The sequence below is a fragment of the Neofelis nebulosa genome, chromosome 1, assembly GCF_028018385.1.
Source record: "Neofelis nebulosa isolate mNeoNeb1 chromosome 1, mNeoNeb1.pri, whole genome shotgun sequence".
NCBI lineage: Eukaryota > Metazoa > Chordata > Mammalia > Carnivora > Felidae > Neofelis > Neofelis nebulosa.
Window position 1 is genome coordinate 124,300,680 of NC_080782.1, and position 18,663 is coordinate 124,319,342.

The window sequence follows — 18,663 nt, forward strand, 5'->3', positions numbered from 1 at the left end:
ATTCAGAAATACAATGAGTCAATACATTTATAAAAGTGGTCAGCCTCACCAGGAATCAAATAAATGCAAACTAAAACAACAAAGAGACGTTATCTTTTGCCTAGCTAATTGGCAAAGATTAAATACATGATAATACCTCATGTTACTGAGGGTGTGGAAAAAACAGACACTGTCATTCACTGGTGGGAGTGCAAATTGGTGCAACCTTTCCAGAAGGCAATTTGGCAATGTTTAAGGATGAGGAAGACCGCATACCCTTTTGATGCAGCAATTCCACTTTTAGAAAGATTGCCTTAGGAAATTATTGTGGATAGTAAGAAAGAAACAATAATAGCTAACCTTTGTTTCATGCTCTGTGCAAGCCTGGCTTTACATGCATGGTCTCATATGATCCTTACAGCTATCATCCCATGAGGTAGGAGCTGTTATTATCACCCATATTTCATGGATATGAAAACTGAGGCACAAAAGGATTAGGTCAATAGCCTGAGGACACAAAGCTAAGAAGTAGCAAAGCCTGGATTTGAATCCAGGCGGTCTGAGTCAAGAGCCATCCTGCGTGTCCAGCCATACACGCTGGGTGTGTACAAAGGATGAACACTGCGTGCGCTGGATGAACACTCTGGATATATACACTGAGTCAGGTTGCCAGGATGTTCCTCTGGGCCTGCTAATCCTGTGGGGGATGGGAAAAAACATGCTGCATACCCCAGGATAGGAATTGGTTGCATAAATGATGATACACCTACACCGGAATAGTATACAGCCATGAAAAATGAGAAGATAATGTGTAAACAGTAGGGTCTGTATAAAATACCTGAAAGGTCTCTGAAATTATATAAACAGAACTGATAAAATTGGTTGCCTCCTGCAAAGACAATTGTGTGGCTGTGGAAAGAAGTTAGGCGGTGACTTGTTTTTTTGTTTTATTTTAGAGAGAGAGAGAGAGAATGCAAGGTGGGGAGAGGGGGAGAGGGAGAAAGAATCCTTTTTTTTAATGTTTATTTAAAGAGAGAGGGGGGCGCCTGGGTGGCTCGGTCGGTTAAGCGTCCGACTTCGGCTCAGGTCATGATCTCACGGTCCATGGGTTCAAGCCCCACGTCGGGCTCTGGGCTGACAGCTCAGAGCCTGGAGCCTCTTTCAGATTCTGTGTCTCCCTCTCTCTGTGACCCTCCCCCGTTCATGCTCTGTCTCTCTCTGTCTCAAAAATAAACGTTAAAAAAAATAAAATAAAAAATAAAATAAAATAAAATAAAGAGAGAGAGAGCAGGGAAGAGGCAGAGAGAAAGAGGGAGGAGAGAGTCCTAAGCAGGCTCCACACTGCCAGGCAGAGCCCGATACAGGACTCGAACCCATGAACCGTGAGATCGTGACCAGAGCTGAAACCAAGAGTCAGATGCTTAACCGACTGACCCACCCAGGTGCTCCAGGAGAGAGGAGTCGTAAGCAGGCTCCACGCTCAGCATGGAGCCTGACCAACGTGGGGCTGGATCCCACAACACTGGCATCATGATCCAAGCCAAAATCAAGAGTCGGAGGCACAACCGACTGAGCCACCCAGGTGCCCCAGAGGGAGACTTGTTTTTTTAAACCATATACCCTTTACACTTCTTGAATTTTGATTTATGTGAAGATATGAAAATATGTATATATATATAAATATATATACATGTAAGTTATGTTTAGAGCTATTCTGCATAACTTTATTTCCTTGAAATGCTACTGAGGGTTCTGAGAAAAAAAGTTCTAAGACCCTTGGTTGGAGAATCATACCAAAGTCAGTGATGATACTTCTTTAACCATGATTACCCACTGGTTCCCCAAACCGATTTGATCATGGAACTCTTTTCTTAAGTAATACCTATTATCATCCCTCTGGATATTCATGTCCTATAGAATTCAGTTTGGGAAATGCTATTATTAATAATTAATGCCAACAGGCGCCTGACTGGCTCAGTAGGAGCATGTAGCTCTTGATCTCAGGATGGGGAGTTCAAGCCCCACGTTGGGCGTGGAGCCTATTTAAAATAAATAAACAAACAGGGGCGCCTGGATGGCTCAGCTGGTTAAACATCTGACTCTTGATTTTGGCTCAGGTCATGACCTCACAGTTCGTGATATTGAGACTGGCCTCTGGCTCTGCACCGACAGCACGGAGCCTGCTTGGGATTCTCTCTCTGCCCCTCCCCTGCTCGTGCTTTCTTTGTCTCAAAATAGATAAATAAACATGAAATTTTTTTAATAGACAAAGTATTAAAAAATAATTAATGCCAAGCTCAAAGGCCTTGTTTCATTAAATGAAAGAAACATGTTACTGACACTGACCCATTTGTTTACAATGCGTGTGTGTCGCTATACGTTACTTCTGAGTGCTAGGATGATGGATGATTGCTTCTTTTATCCATCTATATTGTTAAGTTTTCCAAAATGAACAAAATCGTTTCACCAGCACTGTTTTTTGGGTTCTATGTTTATAGTTTTTGAGGCTTCAGGAGCCCTTTCTCTCTCTTCTCTCCCTGCTGGCATCTTCCCCCTGCCTCCAAGCAGCAGCTCAGAGGTAGGCTCAATGGGGGACCACCAGGCCCCCTCAGGCACCTTCGTCCAGAGCCAGCCTAGACCATTCAGTCACCGGACAACTCCCTAGCCCCAGCAGACCATCGCTTCTGCCTTTGGAAGGATTTCAACGAGGTCCTCATTCTCCCAAAAGAGACACAGGCTGCAAAACAGACATGAGGCTGCTACAAGCCTGACCTGTTGCAAACCCAGACACCTGGGCTCTGGTGCCAGCTCTGTGGCTGCCTGGCTGTGTGGCATTGGTCAAGTTTCTTAACTTCTCTGAGTCTCATCTTCACCATCCATGTCAGCAATGACACTTGCCTTACAGAGCTCAGGGACCAAATGAGAACATGCATGAAGGCATTGTGTAACGTGTGAAGGGCTGTCCTAGTGGAAATTATTACATACCACAGCAGGGAGCACGGGCTTGCCCTTACCTTCCCGTGAACAGAGTACTTTTTCCTTTTTTTTTTTTTCTTCTTTTTTTGGTTTAGGTTGTTGAGGGGAGGGGGACAAGGAGATGAAGCATGGGAGAGTGGGCATGTGGAAACAGAATTATGTATAAGAAAAATGGGAGAAGCCTCTAGTAGCTTGACATTTGCAGGCCTGCAACACTAGGTGGGCCTGTGCCCACCAGTGTAGCTCCAAGCTTATCACCCAGACAGCTGCTCCACTCGACCCATCCAAGTGAGCCCAGCCGCCGGACCGCATGGGATTCTCCTGAGCCACAATGCTGACTCTGCCTGGCCCACCTCCCTTCCTACCCGCTCTGGCCCCTTAGCCTTCTTCAGCTCTTAGCTAAGTTAGCTCCTCCCCCAGCCTGGATTGGGGTTGCTCCCCTCAGTTTTTGTAACTTCGGGCCTCTGTGAACCATGCTGTGATGTTAATGCCAGGTTACAGCTCTCCTACCAGACTGAACTTCCCGAGGACAGGAGCGGTGTCTGTCATCTTGGTCTGCCTATGTCCTCTAGGCCAGCTTAGGCCTGGGGGTCTGGGACACCAGTTAGAGCCTGAGCACTGAAGTCAAGGGAACCTGGGTTTGAATCCCAGTTCACCTTGAGGAAGCGACGTCACCATTTTGAGCCGCAGTTGTCGCCATCCATAAAGGGGCTTAATGGTTGCAGTGAATTCATGGGGTTATTTTCATAAGCTAATGTTTATAAAATTCCTAGTACCGTTCCAGGCATGAAGGAAAGCCCGTAGGTAGTAGCCACATTGACATCATGGCAGGCCCTCTGTGAACGCTTATCGAATTGAACTGGCAAATGACACCAGGAGGGGCGGCCCTTCCTGCACTGCTCACACTTGGCACTTGCCTGCCCCCTCTGCCACCAGTGCTCACCTCCCTGCCTTGTACCCCACAGCCACCCGGCCCAAGCTGAAGAAGATGAAGAGCCAGACAGGACAGGTGGGTGAGAAGCAATCACTGAAGTGTGAGGCAGCAGCGGGCAACCCTCAGCCCTCCTATCGCTGGTTCAAGGATGGCAAGGAGCTCAACCGCAGCCGTGACATTCGCATCAAGTACGGCAACGGCAGGTGAGAAAAAACACTCTGTCCACCTGGCTGCCCTCCATCCTCCCTGAAAAGGAGGGACCGGCCCTGGTCCCCCCTTCCTGGCCACACCCAACCTCTCCTTGCAGCTCTGGATTATGTTGGTCCAGTGTCATGCAGACTGTAGATGCTTAATGAATGCCTCTGGATGGATTATCAAACTCAGCTTTACCTGCAGAAGTCCCCTCTTGTCCCCAAAACTTCTCACAGTATCTGCCACAGTGTCCGAAAGCCCACATTTGGCCATCTTCGGGGAAAGACTGGTTCCAGGATGCGTCTGGGAGATCATGAGTGATGACCTCCACCTTTTTCTCTCCAACGCCAACCCTCTCACATCACCTCCCTTCTGAAAGCTTTCCCTCCACATCGCTGCCCCTCTCCCTCCTCCATTTCTTGCCCATCCCACTTCTCTCCACCATCATGGAGGGTCAGTTTCATGTCCACTGACTCCACCCTGTCGTCCTCCACACCTCTTTGCCTTCCTGGAATCTGCCTTGTAAATACACCCCCACTCTGCCTATGGCTGTGGCTCTTGAGAGACCTGGAGACCTTAGACCTCCCAAGCCCCTTGCCTCCAGGCCCCTCTGCAGCCAGTGGCATGGATGCCACCTGCTCTCTTGCCTCTGCAGCCCCCCTTCCTGGTCCTTCCGTGCCTCTGACCATTCTCTCAGTCACCATCAGGGCTGGAAGTTTCCTGTCTCGGGGGCTTCCCTCCTCTTCTCCCTCCCTCTCCATCTGTGGGTGATTTCACCCTCTCTGAGCTGATAACCCTGTGATGACTTTTTTGTTTTTATACCGGAGTTCCAGATCCACACTGCCAGCTGAACACTAGATACCACCCCCACGATACCCACAGACAGCTCTGATCCTGTATGCCCCAGTCTAGCCTCTCCCCCTTGCCCTCTCTGGCCCTGCCTCACCCTCCTGTGCTCTCCTCACAGCTGTCGCGGAAGTGGAGTGCCTGCTGCTTGGCACCACCCCCTCCAGCAGGAGACACCCTGCTCCCTGCCCTGCATGTTTCTTATCTGCTCTCCTGCCTCTGGCCTCTTGTCCTCCACGGTCCCACTCTTGGCCATCCCCACTTTTCCTGGGCCACAGGCCCGTTTGTGAGCTCATCTCTGTATCTAACATGTGCATATGGAACATCAGCCCTGTGCCAGGCACTCTACTCTGCCAGAGGCTGGACGTACACTGGCGATTGACCCAGACATGGTCCCCACCTTCACAGAGCCTCTAGTCTAGCTTCCAATACAGAATGTGGTGAAGGTCTCCACCCTTTTTTTCAGAGAAAAATGTGCCTTATCCACCCAGTTTTGCTTATAGTTCTAGAGGTCCACTGAGCCCTGTGACCCTGGCAGGGGATGACCTTTCTAACATGGACACATACCTGATCATTCACTCATTTACTGGATAGATCTTGAGAGCCTGCTGTATGCCAGCCTCAACCCAGGCCTCAGGACCCTTCAAACTCCTCTCTTCCTCACCTTTAAGTCACTGCTATGCTGCTCCCCAACTCCTCAGTGCTCCTGATCCCTGGTCTTTCCTTTCATGACCCTGGACTGGGACCCCAGCTATGCTGGCAGCTCCCCCCTCCCCCACCTTGTCCCTGGCAAAGTTCTCCAGGTCCAGATTAAATGTCATATCCTCTGGGACACCTCCCTGAACCCTCCAGGCAACTCTCATGGTCTCTTCTCATGGTGCCTTGGACACCGTTTCATTCATTTTGGGGGTTCTCTTTCCCTCTAGCATGAGAGAGCCTCAGAGGCTGGATGCCACCCATATACACCCTTTTGCCCTGTACAGCCTGGCAGAGGACATCCGCATTGAGTGTTACATTGATGAGAATCTTACAGAACTAGATTCCTCTCCTGGGTTCAGGGTGACTCTAGGACTGGACAAGACACCCTTTGGGTTGACCTAGAGTTTGAGCAAGTTACTGTCCTGGTTAAGCCTCACTTTTTTTTTTCTTCAAGTTTATTTATTTTGAGAGAAAGAGAGTGTGTGCATGCATTAGTGGGAGAGGGGCAGAGAAATTTGGAGAGAGAACATCTCAAGCAGGCTCTGCACTGTCAGGGGAGAGTCCGACACAGGACTCAAACCCACAAACTGAGATCATGACCTGAGCCAAAGTCAGACGCTTAACCAACTGAGTCACCCAGGCGCCCTAAGCCTCATCTGACAAATGGGTTACCCAGTCCAGAAAGACTACGTGGTCAAGTCTTTCATTCCTGGGTATCGGGGACCCCTAAGAGCCTGAAGTGTGCCTCCTGCCTTCTTTCTGTTAGGGCCCTGTCCCATTTGCTGCATTCCTGAAACTTCGCTCCACCCAACCTGCGCCTGGGCTCCCAGCAGCGAGTTGGCTGGGTAGAAGACGGGGAGCTGTGATGGAGAACTTCTGATTCCCTCACTGTGGCAAAGAGGCCTGCCACCTCCACACACACGCTTCACCTAGCAGGGGGCCAGGGACAGGAGCAGGAGTCTCCTTTCTGGCAAAATCTCTCTTTCCTTCCACCCACACTACAGCTTGCTCTTTGGTCATCCTAGCACGCCATCTGCCAGGCCACAGTAGCTCTTGAAATGGCTCTTGGTTCTCAGAGGCCCCCTTCCCGGCGTGTGCTGCCTATCTCTAGGGCCGCCACGCTGAGGTGTCTCACCCAAGCCTTCCTGTGCCAGAAGAAAACCAGCCCCCCCAAGCCCTGGGCGCAGGTCCCTCCCCTGCAGAACCGCGTGTTCCCTTATTTATGAGGGGCAAGCTGGAACAGGCCCCTCAGGCAGGCAGCAGGAGGTAGGCACTGAGGAAAATGTGCGGACGGGTGGAGGATGCATTCCTGCCAGCAGAAAACTGGCTGAGGAAGGAGGGGAGGTGCACCCATCACAGGGGCAGGCCTGGGTCATTGTGGCGAGCGGGCACTGGGCACCAGGTAGGTGGGAGAGAATCTTGAATCCTCGGGGCTTCCTACGGGAGCTAGGAGTGAGAAGAGAATGTAGTGGCCCCTGCTCCTCCTCCAGGGCTAAGAGAACCATAGAGCCTATACCCTTTGGCTCTGACCCCAGGGTCTCTTATGCAAGTCTGGGCCCCCCTCCCTGGAACTGACGAGATCATCACACAGCTGATAAACTAAGGTGCCTGCAACCAGTAAACCTAGGGGTCATTCCTTCTGTCCACTTGCCTCTTTCCAGTTCCTCAAAGGAGAGGGCCTCTCCCTGAGCCCTGGACCTACACTTTCTGAAGGTCTCATACGCCTTGTGTGGGAAGGCCTTCCTTCCATTTCCAGCTTTTATCCCTCCAGGTATCTGTGAGCCTAACTCCACCTTTCTTTCCTGTTACATGGGATGTGGTGTAAAGGAAGCTCCTTTGAGTACAGCAGTGGGTGAGAAGGAGATTCTGGCTCTGTGCCCCCTATACCTTGACCCTGCGAGCCTCAGGTGGTCATCTGCGCTTCTCACCCAGTGTCAGGGAATTGCTGCTGGTGGCCAAGAAGTGAGAGAAGCCTGGTCCTGGGGCAGCTGGACTTTGTGGTATCTAATTAGGCTGGAGCCAGGAAGGAGATGCTGTTTTAGCCAGAGGGGCCTCCAGGGCTCTGTTTAATGAAGAGAACAAACTTGAATTGACAGAAGAGGATTGGAGGCAGACACCAGGCCAAGGAGACAGAGACTGGCTTGAGCTGGGAAGGGTTGGAGGGATGGAGTTGCGGGGGCAGCCAGGCAGCTGTCGCCGAGACATCAGCGAGGACATCACCACAGCAACAGGGCCTGCTGACCAGACAACCTCATGGACCCTCATTTGGAGGATCTTAGAGTGAGGTGATCTGAGAGGAGACCCCCCTGGAGGCAGAGGCGAGCCCAGGAAACGGGTTCCCAGAGTACAGCCCCAGTGACGATGGCGGTCAGTTTGCCGCCTCCTCTACCCAGGGCCCAGCCTCGCTCCCCTGTCCTTCCCCCAGCAGCTTTCGTGGCTCTGGTTTTCATCCCTGGGCTTAGGACAGTGACAGCTGTACTGCCCTACCTCCTGTTCCACCACCCCTCCAACACACAACACAGATTCTGGGAATCTGGTGTTTTAATTTGGGACTAAAAAGAGGAAGAGGTTACATCATGTAAAGAAATTTTCATGCTACTTCTTGTTTCCCCCTGGGGGCCGGGCTGGGGTACTAGGCTTTATCCAGAGCTCGGATGGGCCCCTGAAGAGCACTGTGGCAGAGAGAGGGATGGGAGATGTGAACAGACCCTGCAGAGCCCAGGTACCCTGGGGCAAGCGCAGAGAAACCCTGGGAAGGAAGGAGAGTTTTGGCAGGGTCTTCAGAAAGAAGAGGAGAACCGGGGCCTGGTGCCCCAGAGTCACACACAGCACTGAGTCCCTGCCCAGGCCTGGCCCCACAACTCTCGGCATGTAGGGACTGGGTGAAAAGCCCTTCACAGAGGGGGCTAGCCCCAGCCTCGGGCTCTGGGAAATGGTCCATGAGCCACCGAGGGGCCTGTGTCCCACCAATTCCCGCTTTTCACCCACCTCTGCTTTCACCTTGCCAGGTGTTTTTGGACAAATCCAGAATCCCCTCTAGGACTCAGTTTTCCCATCTGTACTGCCCTGTCCACTTTCATGTTAGCCATGAGGGGCAAGTCAGGCCGTTAGGATTAGGATCTGTTTGTTCCCTTGACATATCCAAAATTCAAAGACACGGAAGCTTTATTAAATTGACGAATGAATGAATGAATGAGTGAATGAATGAATGAAGCTAAAGCCCCTGGGAGAGGCCCCAGAGTACCCCTGGTGGCAGGGCGAATATGAAGACAGGGGAGCTACAGTTTGGGACCAGGAGGCTGGGCACAGTTCCCATGGGAACCTGTTAGATCAAGGGCCTGCCCAGGTACCTGGGAACAGGTCTTCCATATCTAGAGTGACAGGCTGCCACTTCTAAGGGAAGGCTGAGGTAAATAGCAAGCCAGAGGCTGCCCTGTTTTGAGGGAAACACCGCGACTGGGGGAGGGACACCAAAAGGAGAGGAGAGAGGTAGCCATGTGACTTCCTTAGGAGACCCCACTTTTCTCCCCCACAAAAAGGGTACAAAGAAGGTCTGGCCCTAGAAAAGTGGACATGAGGGTTCATAAATTTAGAATATATGTGCAGCCACTAGCTCTTCCCTGTGTTCTCCTGAGCCCCTAGGTCCCCCTCCAGCTCCAGGGACTCAGCATTCTACCTGGAAGCCAGAATCTACTTTCCACCCACCCTGCACAGCCACTGGGGCTGTATGGGAAAAGGTGACCGCTGGGAATCCACAGACAGCCAGGGCCTTGGCTCACGTCTCTCCCCCTCTTATCCCTTCCCTAACCAGAAAGAACTCACGACTACAGTTCAACAAGGTGAAGGTGGAGGACGCTGGGGAGTATGTCTGCGAGGCTGAGAACATCCTGGGGAAGGACACGGTCCGGGGCCGGCTCCATGTCAACAGCGGTAGGTGGTCCCCCAACAAGGGGAGGGGTCCTATGGGTGTTTGATGGGGCGGGCCAATTGCCCCCCAGCCCTCTGGAGGCCTGCACATGATCCATCTTGCACTTGATTCCCCTCCCCTCCTGCTGCTGCCCTATCAATCCCTGAGATCTGGGCCGATTCTGCAGAGAAATGCAGTCCAAGCATAAATGTTTAGCTTTGTTATCTGGGCCTGGAAGAGCCACCAGCTCTCATTTTAAATATCCTGAAAACTAAATATTTTGAAATCAAGAGGTGGGGGTGGGGAAAAGATATTTTTAGAAGGCAATTATGGGAGGCTGGGCTGCCAGGAGCAGGGCTCCGGGGAGAGGCAGGCCCCGGGCGTGTGGGAGCTGACTGCCTGTTGCTTTGCTGGGCACCTGAGTGCAGGCAGCCATCTTGGCAGGGGCCATGGCCAGGAGGCTTGGGTGGGTTGGCCCCTGCGGGCGGCCTCTTTTCAGGGACTGCAGACCCTTCTCCAACAGGTGGGCCTCTTCCTTAAAAACATACGCAGTCAGGGTGCCTGGGTGGCTCAGTCGGTTAAGTGTCTAACTTCAGCTCAGGTTATGATCTCGTGGTTCATGAGTTCAAGCCTGCTTCAGATTCTGTGTCTCCCTCTCTCTCTACCCCCTTCCCCGCTCGCACTTTCTCAAAAATAAACATTAAACAAAATTAAAAACATGCAAGTTCAGGAGCCCACAGCACCCAGGGCACCCTTAGCTTCCCGCCTCCACTGTGGCAGCTACAGTGTCAGTGGGCAGACAACCTGGTTTCCCTTGACCGGAAAGTGGCCGGAGCTGCCTGTCCTTAGACCACAGGCTTCCACTCTAGCCCGGGAACTAACTCCAAACAGCTCGCTGTCTTCCCAGCACCACCCACACACTGGGCATATCACTTGGCTACCTGGTTATTTGGGTTTGCTTCCAGGCCTGTCCCTGCCCATCTAATCCTGTATCTGCCTTCACCTGCCAGTACTTCCACTGGACAGGCCTCCAGTGCTCCCTAAACCCAGCATTATCAGGAGAACATGGAATGTTCCTTGCCCTGAGACGCTTGGAGAAAAACCCGCTGCAGACCCTGCCTGCCCCATGTTGTAAGGGGTTCCCCTGTTCTCCCAGGTTCTGAGGCTCCTCGTCCACTATATTTTGTAGTTCCAAGTCTCCAAGTCCTGGTTCATCTTCTTTCTGGATCTTTCTCACATCTCTACCCCCCATTCCAACCCTATGTCAGAGGCAACCTGGCCCAGGTTTCATCTTGATTCACCTAAACCTGAGCAGTAGCCTCGTAAGATGCTTTTATCTTGTCATGCCCCTACCCCATGGTGCCACAGAACAAGGACTTTGTCCACAACCCAGTTCACACCAACTTGGCCCAAACGATCTTTCCAGCCGTAACTGTGTCAGTCCCTTACAATCCATTCATATTCCTTTTCTCGTGCCATCTCTCCCAGGCTGCCATCCTCCCTGACCCCTTCATCCCACCAGTGTCACCCCCAGGCCTCGCTCCCAGGCCACTTCTTGGCCAACTGTGGTCTTTCCTGAATTCTATTATATCATTTTTCAAATCTCATACTGTTGCTGAACTTTTTATCCAAGTGTGACCTCCACCATGGAATGATGGAGACAGGAGTGGGGAGAGCAGGAATGATGCCTTCTCCCCAGGAGTTACAGTAACAGCCACTGTTTACTGAAAGCTGCTCCATTCCACATTCCACACTATATCTTGAACCCGGACAAGCCCATGGTGTATTTTATAAATTATGAGACTGAAGCTCAAAGCGGTTAAATATTCTGCCCCAAGTCTAACTGATGGTTCACGAGAGCACTATACAATGTAAAAGTAGTTAGCAAACACTGAGACCCTGAGCTCCGTGGGGCTACGTCTAGCCTGATTGCCATTCTAACCTCAGAGCCTAACACAGTGCCTGGCTTACAGTACGCACCTGGTAAACAATATAGAAAAGGATTTATAATCTTCTCCAAGGCCTTTACTGACTCCCATATGCTCCAGTACCTGCCCTCCCTGCTCCTCCTAACCTGTCCCAAGCCCAGGAAAATGGACCATGCTAGGTGTGCAGCACCTGTTACCTCCAGCCATAGTGGGCAGACATTCTTAGATCCACTTTGGACTTGATGTTTATTGTTTTATTATTCAAGATTTTCTTGGTTAGAACTGACAAGAACCCAACTTAAAACTACCTTAAGGAATTGATTGGTTTTTAAAACTGGGAAATCCACAGGTAGAACGGATAGAATCCAAGTCCTCAGAGTCGGGATCAAGATGCTCTCTCCCTCTGGGTATTGTCCTCACTCTCTCCTATGGCAAAATGGGATTCTCCCATGTTTGGGGAATGGATTGGGAAGAAGAGGCCATGGCCTCAGACAGCTCCATGTTTACATCACCCCAGCCTCTCTCCCAGAGAAAAAGAGGTAGCTTTGTCTCTACATCCACTCATACGATCACAAGGATGGATGCCAACTGACCGTACTTAATTCACACGCCCCGCTTGGCCCAGTCACTGTGCTCAGAAAATGGGGTGGCATCTTTTCCAGGCTCGTGTGTATACAGAGTCTGAGTGATGGGCCTGCCAGAACTACACAGGGGCACTTCCCTAGACGGGTGTCGGCAGTAGAGTAAGAGGGAAGGGCTGCTGTGTGGAAAACCACAGCAGTGCCCTCTCTCCTGGGGGTTTGGAGTCTGAGACTGTAGACCATTTTAAGACCCCCTCAGATAAGCTGAAGCCCCACCCCACCCATGGTCTTCTGTCAGCCCTTAGCAGTCCGTGTTCTGATCAGTTAGGGAACCAGGCAGTGGAGGTTTGGGCTGGGCCCTGGGAGCTTCCCACAGGGCTCCATGCCTTCCTCCCTCCAGCCCAGCAGGAGAGCGGCAGGGCAGAGTGGCAGAGAGTCCAGAGCTTTGGTCTCTTCTGAGCTCTGTCGTGCAAGCCTGGGAGAGTTCCTCCACTTCGCTTATCTTCCATTTCCCCCTGTGAGGTGGAACCAGATCATCTCTAGACCTGTTGCCCATAAAATTCTGGGATTCTGAGTTTGATGTCGAGACTGACACTTGTGCACCTAGCCACCACCACGTGCGTGCGCGTGCACGCGCACACACACACACACACCCCACCTCTTCTGTTGCCGTGCTCAGTTCATAGTAGGCCCCTACCCTTGACATGGGGCGGTGGACAGGGCCACTTGCAGAGTATCAGGAGGATCCCCGTGGAGGACATTTCCACAGGCAGAGATACCCAGGCTCCTTGTTTACCCATGGAACCCAGAAGACTGGCAGCAACCGCACCCTGGGGAGGAGATGAAGGGCGGTTAGCGGGCAGCTGTGCCTGCCCCCTTGTGACTCATCCCAAGGTGGGTTGGTTTGGCCCGCCCGGGCCCCAGGGAAGCCAGGGCTAAGGGGTGGGGTGGCCAGAAGAGGGCACAGGAGGCAAGGAGCAGTGGCTGATCAAGGGGCAATGCTGCGACTCTTGGCTCCCTGCTTTGGCTCTGTTCCTGAGGAGCCTGATGCTCCTTCCTCAAATTGAAGGAGACGCTTCTTACAGTCATAGCTCTACCAGGTCACGAGAGACTGCCTTCCTGGTTGCCTGGGAGGAGGAGGAGTCAGCAAGAAGTGTGTGGTGCTGTTAATAAAACAATCAGCTTGGTCCGACCCATCTCTGGGTTATGGAAACCAGCTGCCTCATCCCCAGCTGAAAGAGATCTTGGGAATATCTCAGGGTGGCTGCTCCAATCCCAGGATATCAATCTGAGCCTAGCTTTGCCCCAGAGCGTAGGCAGACTTGACCTGGGGTGTCACAAGACCATGGAAGCCCTGGAGAGGGAGTCCCTTACGGGGTCCCGGGGTGGGGGGGTGGGCGGCTTAGAAAGGTGGCTGTTTAATCACACACACACACACCTCCTCTTTTGCTCACATATTCAGTAAGGCCTTACTCAGAAAGACCCTGCTGTAAACTCAGAGGAGTCATAGTCTTGGCTCCTAGTCTAAGTCCCTCAAAGTTCCTGATAGGAAGCTAAAACCCAAATTCAGCGCATCGGCCCGTTACGCTAACCCATGGAAGAGGAAAGAGAGGCAACTTTAACAGCAGGAAAGGGGGCAGACTAAGCAGATGGGAGGGAGCCTTGATGGAGCCTTGAAAGATAAGAAAAGGTTTCTCGAAGAGCAACAGTGAAGAGTGCTTGCAGCAACCGGCTGGCTGGCGGGAGACAGGCCCATCGCCATCAGCTCTCCTCCTGGCCCTTCCCTCTTCAAAGCCTGGATAAGCTCACGCCCACTAAGACACTAATGGCTGATAGAGACCTCCTGGGTTTACCCTTCCAGGCATTTTCAATTTTAATTCCAATATAATTAGCATGCAATATTAGTTTCAGGTGCATCGTATAGTGATTCAACAACTCTTTACTTTGCTCTGTGCTCACCACAAATGAGCTCTTCACACCCTGCACCTATTTCACCCATCCCCCACCCCTTTCCCCTCTGGCAACCACTAATTTGCTCTATTTAAGAGCCTGATTTTTTTGTCTCTTTTTCTTTATTCCTTTGTTTCTTGAATCCCGCATGAGTGAAATCATAGGCTATATACGTCTTTCTCTGACATATTTCATTTTGCATTGTCCTCTAGATCCATCCAAGTTGCAAACATTGAGATTGCATTCTTTTTTATGGCTGAGTAATATTCCATTATGTATGTATATACCACATCTTTTCTATTCCTTCGTCTATGGATGGATACTTGAGTTGCTTCCATATCTTGGCTATCGTAAATAATGCTGCAATAAACCTAGGGTTGCACATATCTTTTTGAATTAGTGTTTTCATATTATTTTGGGTAAATACCCAGTAGTAGGATTATTGGATCATATGCTAATTTTAATTTTTTAAGGAACCTCCATACCGTTTTCCACAGTGGTTGCACCAGTTTGCATTCCCACCAACGGAGCACAAAGGGTTCCTGTTTCTCCACAACCTCACCAATACTTGCTGTTTCTTACATTTTTGATTTTAGCCATTCTTCCAGGCATTTTTTTTTTTTGAGAGAGAGAGAGAGAGAGAGCATGCAAGCCAGGATGGGACAGAAGGAGAGAGAGAATCTTAAGCAGGCTCCACGTTCAGTGCAGAGCCTGATGCAGGATTCGATCCCACAACCCTGGGATCATGACCCAAGCCAAAAATCAAGAGTCTGACACCCAACCAACTGAGCCACCCAGGCTCCCCCTCCAGGTAATTTTTTAAATCAAAAAATTTTAGGTATAACTTATATACCATAAAATTCACCCTTTTATTTTATTTTTTTTTTTTTTAATTTTTTTTTTCAACGTTTTTTATTTATTTTTGGGACAGAGAGAGAGACAGAGCATGAACGGGGGAGGGGCAGAGAGAGAGGGAGACACAGAATCGGAAACAGGCTCCAGGCTCCGAGCCATCAGCCCAGAGCCTGACGCGGGGCTCGAACTCACGGACCGCGAGATCGTGACCTGGCTGAAGTCGGACGCTTAACCGACTGCGCCACCCAGGCGCCCCAAATTCACCCTTTTAAAGTATACAATTGAGTGGCTTTTAGGATTTTCACAAGGTTGAATAACCATCACCACTAATTCCCAAATATTTTCAGAAACCCTAAACCCATTAGCACACGCTCCCCAATCCCACATCCCTCAGCTTCTGGCAACCACACACCTATTTTCTGCCTCTACAGATTTCCCTAATCCGGACACTTCATATAAATAGAATCATATAATTAATATGTGGCCTTTTATGACTGGTTTCTTCCATTTAACATCATGTTTTTGAGATCCATCCATGTTGTAGCATACGGCAGCACGTCTTTCCTTTTCGTGACTAATATTCCATTGTATGGATATAACATCTTTCGTGTATCCATTCATCAGTTTGGGTGGTTGGGTCATCTGAGGTGTTGCCCCATTTGGGCTATTAGGCACAACGCTGCTAGAATATTCATGAACAAGTTTTTGGGTGGACATAAGTTTTTAATTCTCTTGGGTACACACCTGGAAGTGCAATTGCCTGGTCACATGGTAACTCTAGGTTTAATTTGTTGAGGAACTACCAGACTGTGTTCTAAAGTGGGTGCACCATTTTATATTCCCACCAGCAATGTACAGAGATGCCAATTTCTCCACATCTTCACCACTGTGTGTTATTGTCCATTTGATTATGGCCATCCAAGTGGGTGTGAAGTGGTATCTCATTGTGGTTTTGATTTTCATTTCCCCCAGTGACCTGCCAGGAAAATTTGCACTCTAGGAGATGATGCTTCAGTCATCATCAGGCCAAGATGACCAGGGTAGCTCCTGGGAGGTAGCAGAAGCCACCTTACTCTGAAGATTCAGATCTTTGTTTGCTCATAACAAATATTTGTAAATATTTGTTAGGCACCCCGTTACATGTCAAGCACTATGCTGAACATTGGAGTTCGTTGTTGAATAAGACAGACATGGACCTTGTCCAGATGGAGCTTACATTCGGGTGAAGGAGCTGGTCACTTAATTATGTTAGAATAAGTATTAGAAGGTGCAAATGTACACAGCTAAGAGAAGGAGGGAGGGAGGGAGGGAGGGAGGGAGGGAGGGAGGGAGGGAGGAGCCTGGGAAGCCTCTCTGAGACACTGATACTTTGACAACCCTGGACAGGAAGACACCTGGCTTGTTAGAGGAGCTGGACTAAGCCAGCATAGTATGAATATACTCTAAGAGAGGGATAGGACACGAAGTGGGGGAGGCGGGGGGACTGGGGGAAAGTATTCTGAATGTAAATGGAAGCCATTGGAGGGTGTTGATCGTGGCAGCGATTGACCGCTATTACATATTTTAAAGATCACTTTGACAGCAATGAAGCAAAATGGTGAGAGGTGAAGGCAAGAGTGAGGGCAGAAAGACTGGTGAAGAGGCTGTGTTGTGGTCATCCAAGAGACAGACCATGGAGGCCCGGGCTGGGGACCAGTGGGGACACATGGACAGAGCCTTGTGAGGAGGTAGAAAGGCAGCCTCAGTGATAGATGGGTGGGAATAATAAAGGATGGAAAGGTATTCAAGATGCCCTCCAGGTCTTAGGTCTGTGCCGCTCAGAGCAAGCCTGGGGGAGCAAGTGACTGGGCAGATGATCAGGAGCCCCACCTGGGGAGGCTGTGGACCATCCCAATGGGGGCGTCAAGAGGGGGCAGCCAGAGTCTCCAACCTGGAGTCCGTAGGTCATCTTCACTTCCTCAAACATGGGAGAACACAGTGAAGAAATACGGATATGCTGACAAGGGAGCGTAGACAAGCCGCCACGGGAGTCCGTGTGTGCTGGAACAGCGTGAATGTGCATCTTCAGTGTGGAAATCTTCCTGGCGTGAGCCTTCCCCACCAGCAGAGCTGGGCTGTGGGGACTTGGGAAGGCCCTGCCATCAGAGTGGGTGGCCTCAAGTTCCTTCTGAAGTGGAGAGGCCTGTGGTCATTCCCCCCCTACAACCCCCTCTGTGACTGGCTCCCCCATTGCCCACCCTTTTTTGCCTTTCTGGGCCTTGGCCTAGTCCCCATGATGACATGGTTCTGACAGCCCGGGCCGTGCATCCCAGCTGAGGCCCCATCTTGCTTCAAGAGTCATCCTCTGCCTCCCAAGGCCTCCACGAGCACAGACGTGCATGTGGACAGCTGTGGTCCCCGCCACCGTCCTCACGTCTGTCCGCTGCTCACTCAGCACGGCAGCGGGCAGTCTTTGCCACCCACAACCGCAGAGGGAATCAAGACTCCTGCCTTAGCCAGCTCCCTCGAGAGGCCCTGGCCGGTGGTCCACACCGTGTTTGCATTCGTCTGCTGATGTCAAGCCTCGGTGCTGACATGTTCTTCCACGAGGGACTGGCCAGCTGGTGAGAAGGCTCAACCAGGCGTCAGGAGCCCCGAGGCCTTGTCACAACACACACCGTGGCTCTGGACGGGTGTTCCCCTGCTCTTTTTCTTCACTCCTCCTTGGCAGTGTAACTGAAGGGCAGGGCAACCTCTGGTGTCCCCCAGAGCAACGGATTTTACAACTCGCAGGCAAGATCACCTCAGCTGTTTCTCTTCTCTGTCCTTTTCTTGGTTCCCTGGGTCTCCCTGACCCAGAGTGGGCAGAGACCAGCAGAGGCCTCCTGTCCCTGCCAGCACGCAGGTCCCAGCTGTTGGCAGGGGACCTCTGCAGTGTTGGGGTTCAGGGATGCCAGAGCAGCAGCAGGCATGGTGTGGAGGGGAAGGTGGGAGCTGGCCCTGCCTGCCGGGTTTTATCAGCAAGCTCCTCAGACATATACAGAGGCAGAGCTGTGTATACACTCACAGTCCCCGCGCTCCATCTGTCTCCCACATGTCTAAACACTGAGGGCGCCAAGTGCCTGCCCTCCTCCTCCTCCTCCTCCTCCTCTCAACCCCATCACCACGGAGAGGGGGTGGATAGGGACTCGGTACCCCTGAGGAGACAGGAGCACCTCAGGAGGCTGCTGCTGGGTGGGAGTGAGAGACCCTCAGAGCCCCAGAGGCTGAGGGACTCCCCAATCTGGGTACACAGCTGCGGGAGTTAGCTTACAGATGAAAACACTTGGGGCAAGACTTTTCACTTGAAACCAGGTTTCTGGATGGCATCCCATGGGTGAGCAGGACCTTAGTTATTTTCACGTATCAAATGAATCTGACCAGTCAGATGTGCTGTGTGGGTCAGCAGCCTTAAAGCCCAGCCTCACTCTCACCAAGTTTTCACTTCCCAGCCATCATACAGGCCTCTCTCAAGCCCACCTCCTCTCCAGCAACCTGACGTCCAGGATTTATAACCTGGGCAGTCGAGGCCTGGACGCTCCCTTCCAAGGCAACAGCTGACTGGGTGGGGGAGGACAGGGCTGCCTTGTGAGAGCAGATGCAATGAAAACCCTGGGGTGGGGGCTTATGCGATGGGCAGAGCAGCCTCTGTAGCATTCCTGGGAGGCTTGTCCCCTCTGGGACAAAGGAGGAAGACATAGAAGCTAGGATTCTCCTCCCTTCTCTCTAGATCTTAGAGAATGAGTGTCCTAAAGGTGCCATTCCCTTCAAAGCCAGCTCCCTTCCAGCCACCCCTTG

General features: G+C 51.3%; 1 protein-coding gene across 3 annotated transcripts in view; it reads left to right on the plus strand.

Moving 5' to 3' along the window:
• NRG2 (neuregulin 2) overlaps positions 1 to 18,663 on the plus strand; it is a 187,310-nt gene that overhangs the window by 146,014 nt on the left and 22,633 nt on the right. For all 3 annotated transcript variants that reach the window (XM_058734873.1, XM_058734886.1, XM_058734880.1), the window contains exons 2-3: positions 3,921 to 4,092; positions 9,438 to 9,556. In XM_058734873.1, the coding sequence (XP_058590856.1) occupies positions 3,921 to 4,092; positions 9,438 to 9,556 (291 nt within the window). The remainder of the gene's footprint in view (positions 1 to 3,920; positions 4,093 to 9,437; positions 9,557 to 18,663) is intronic.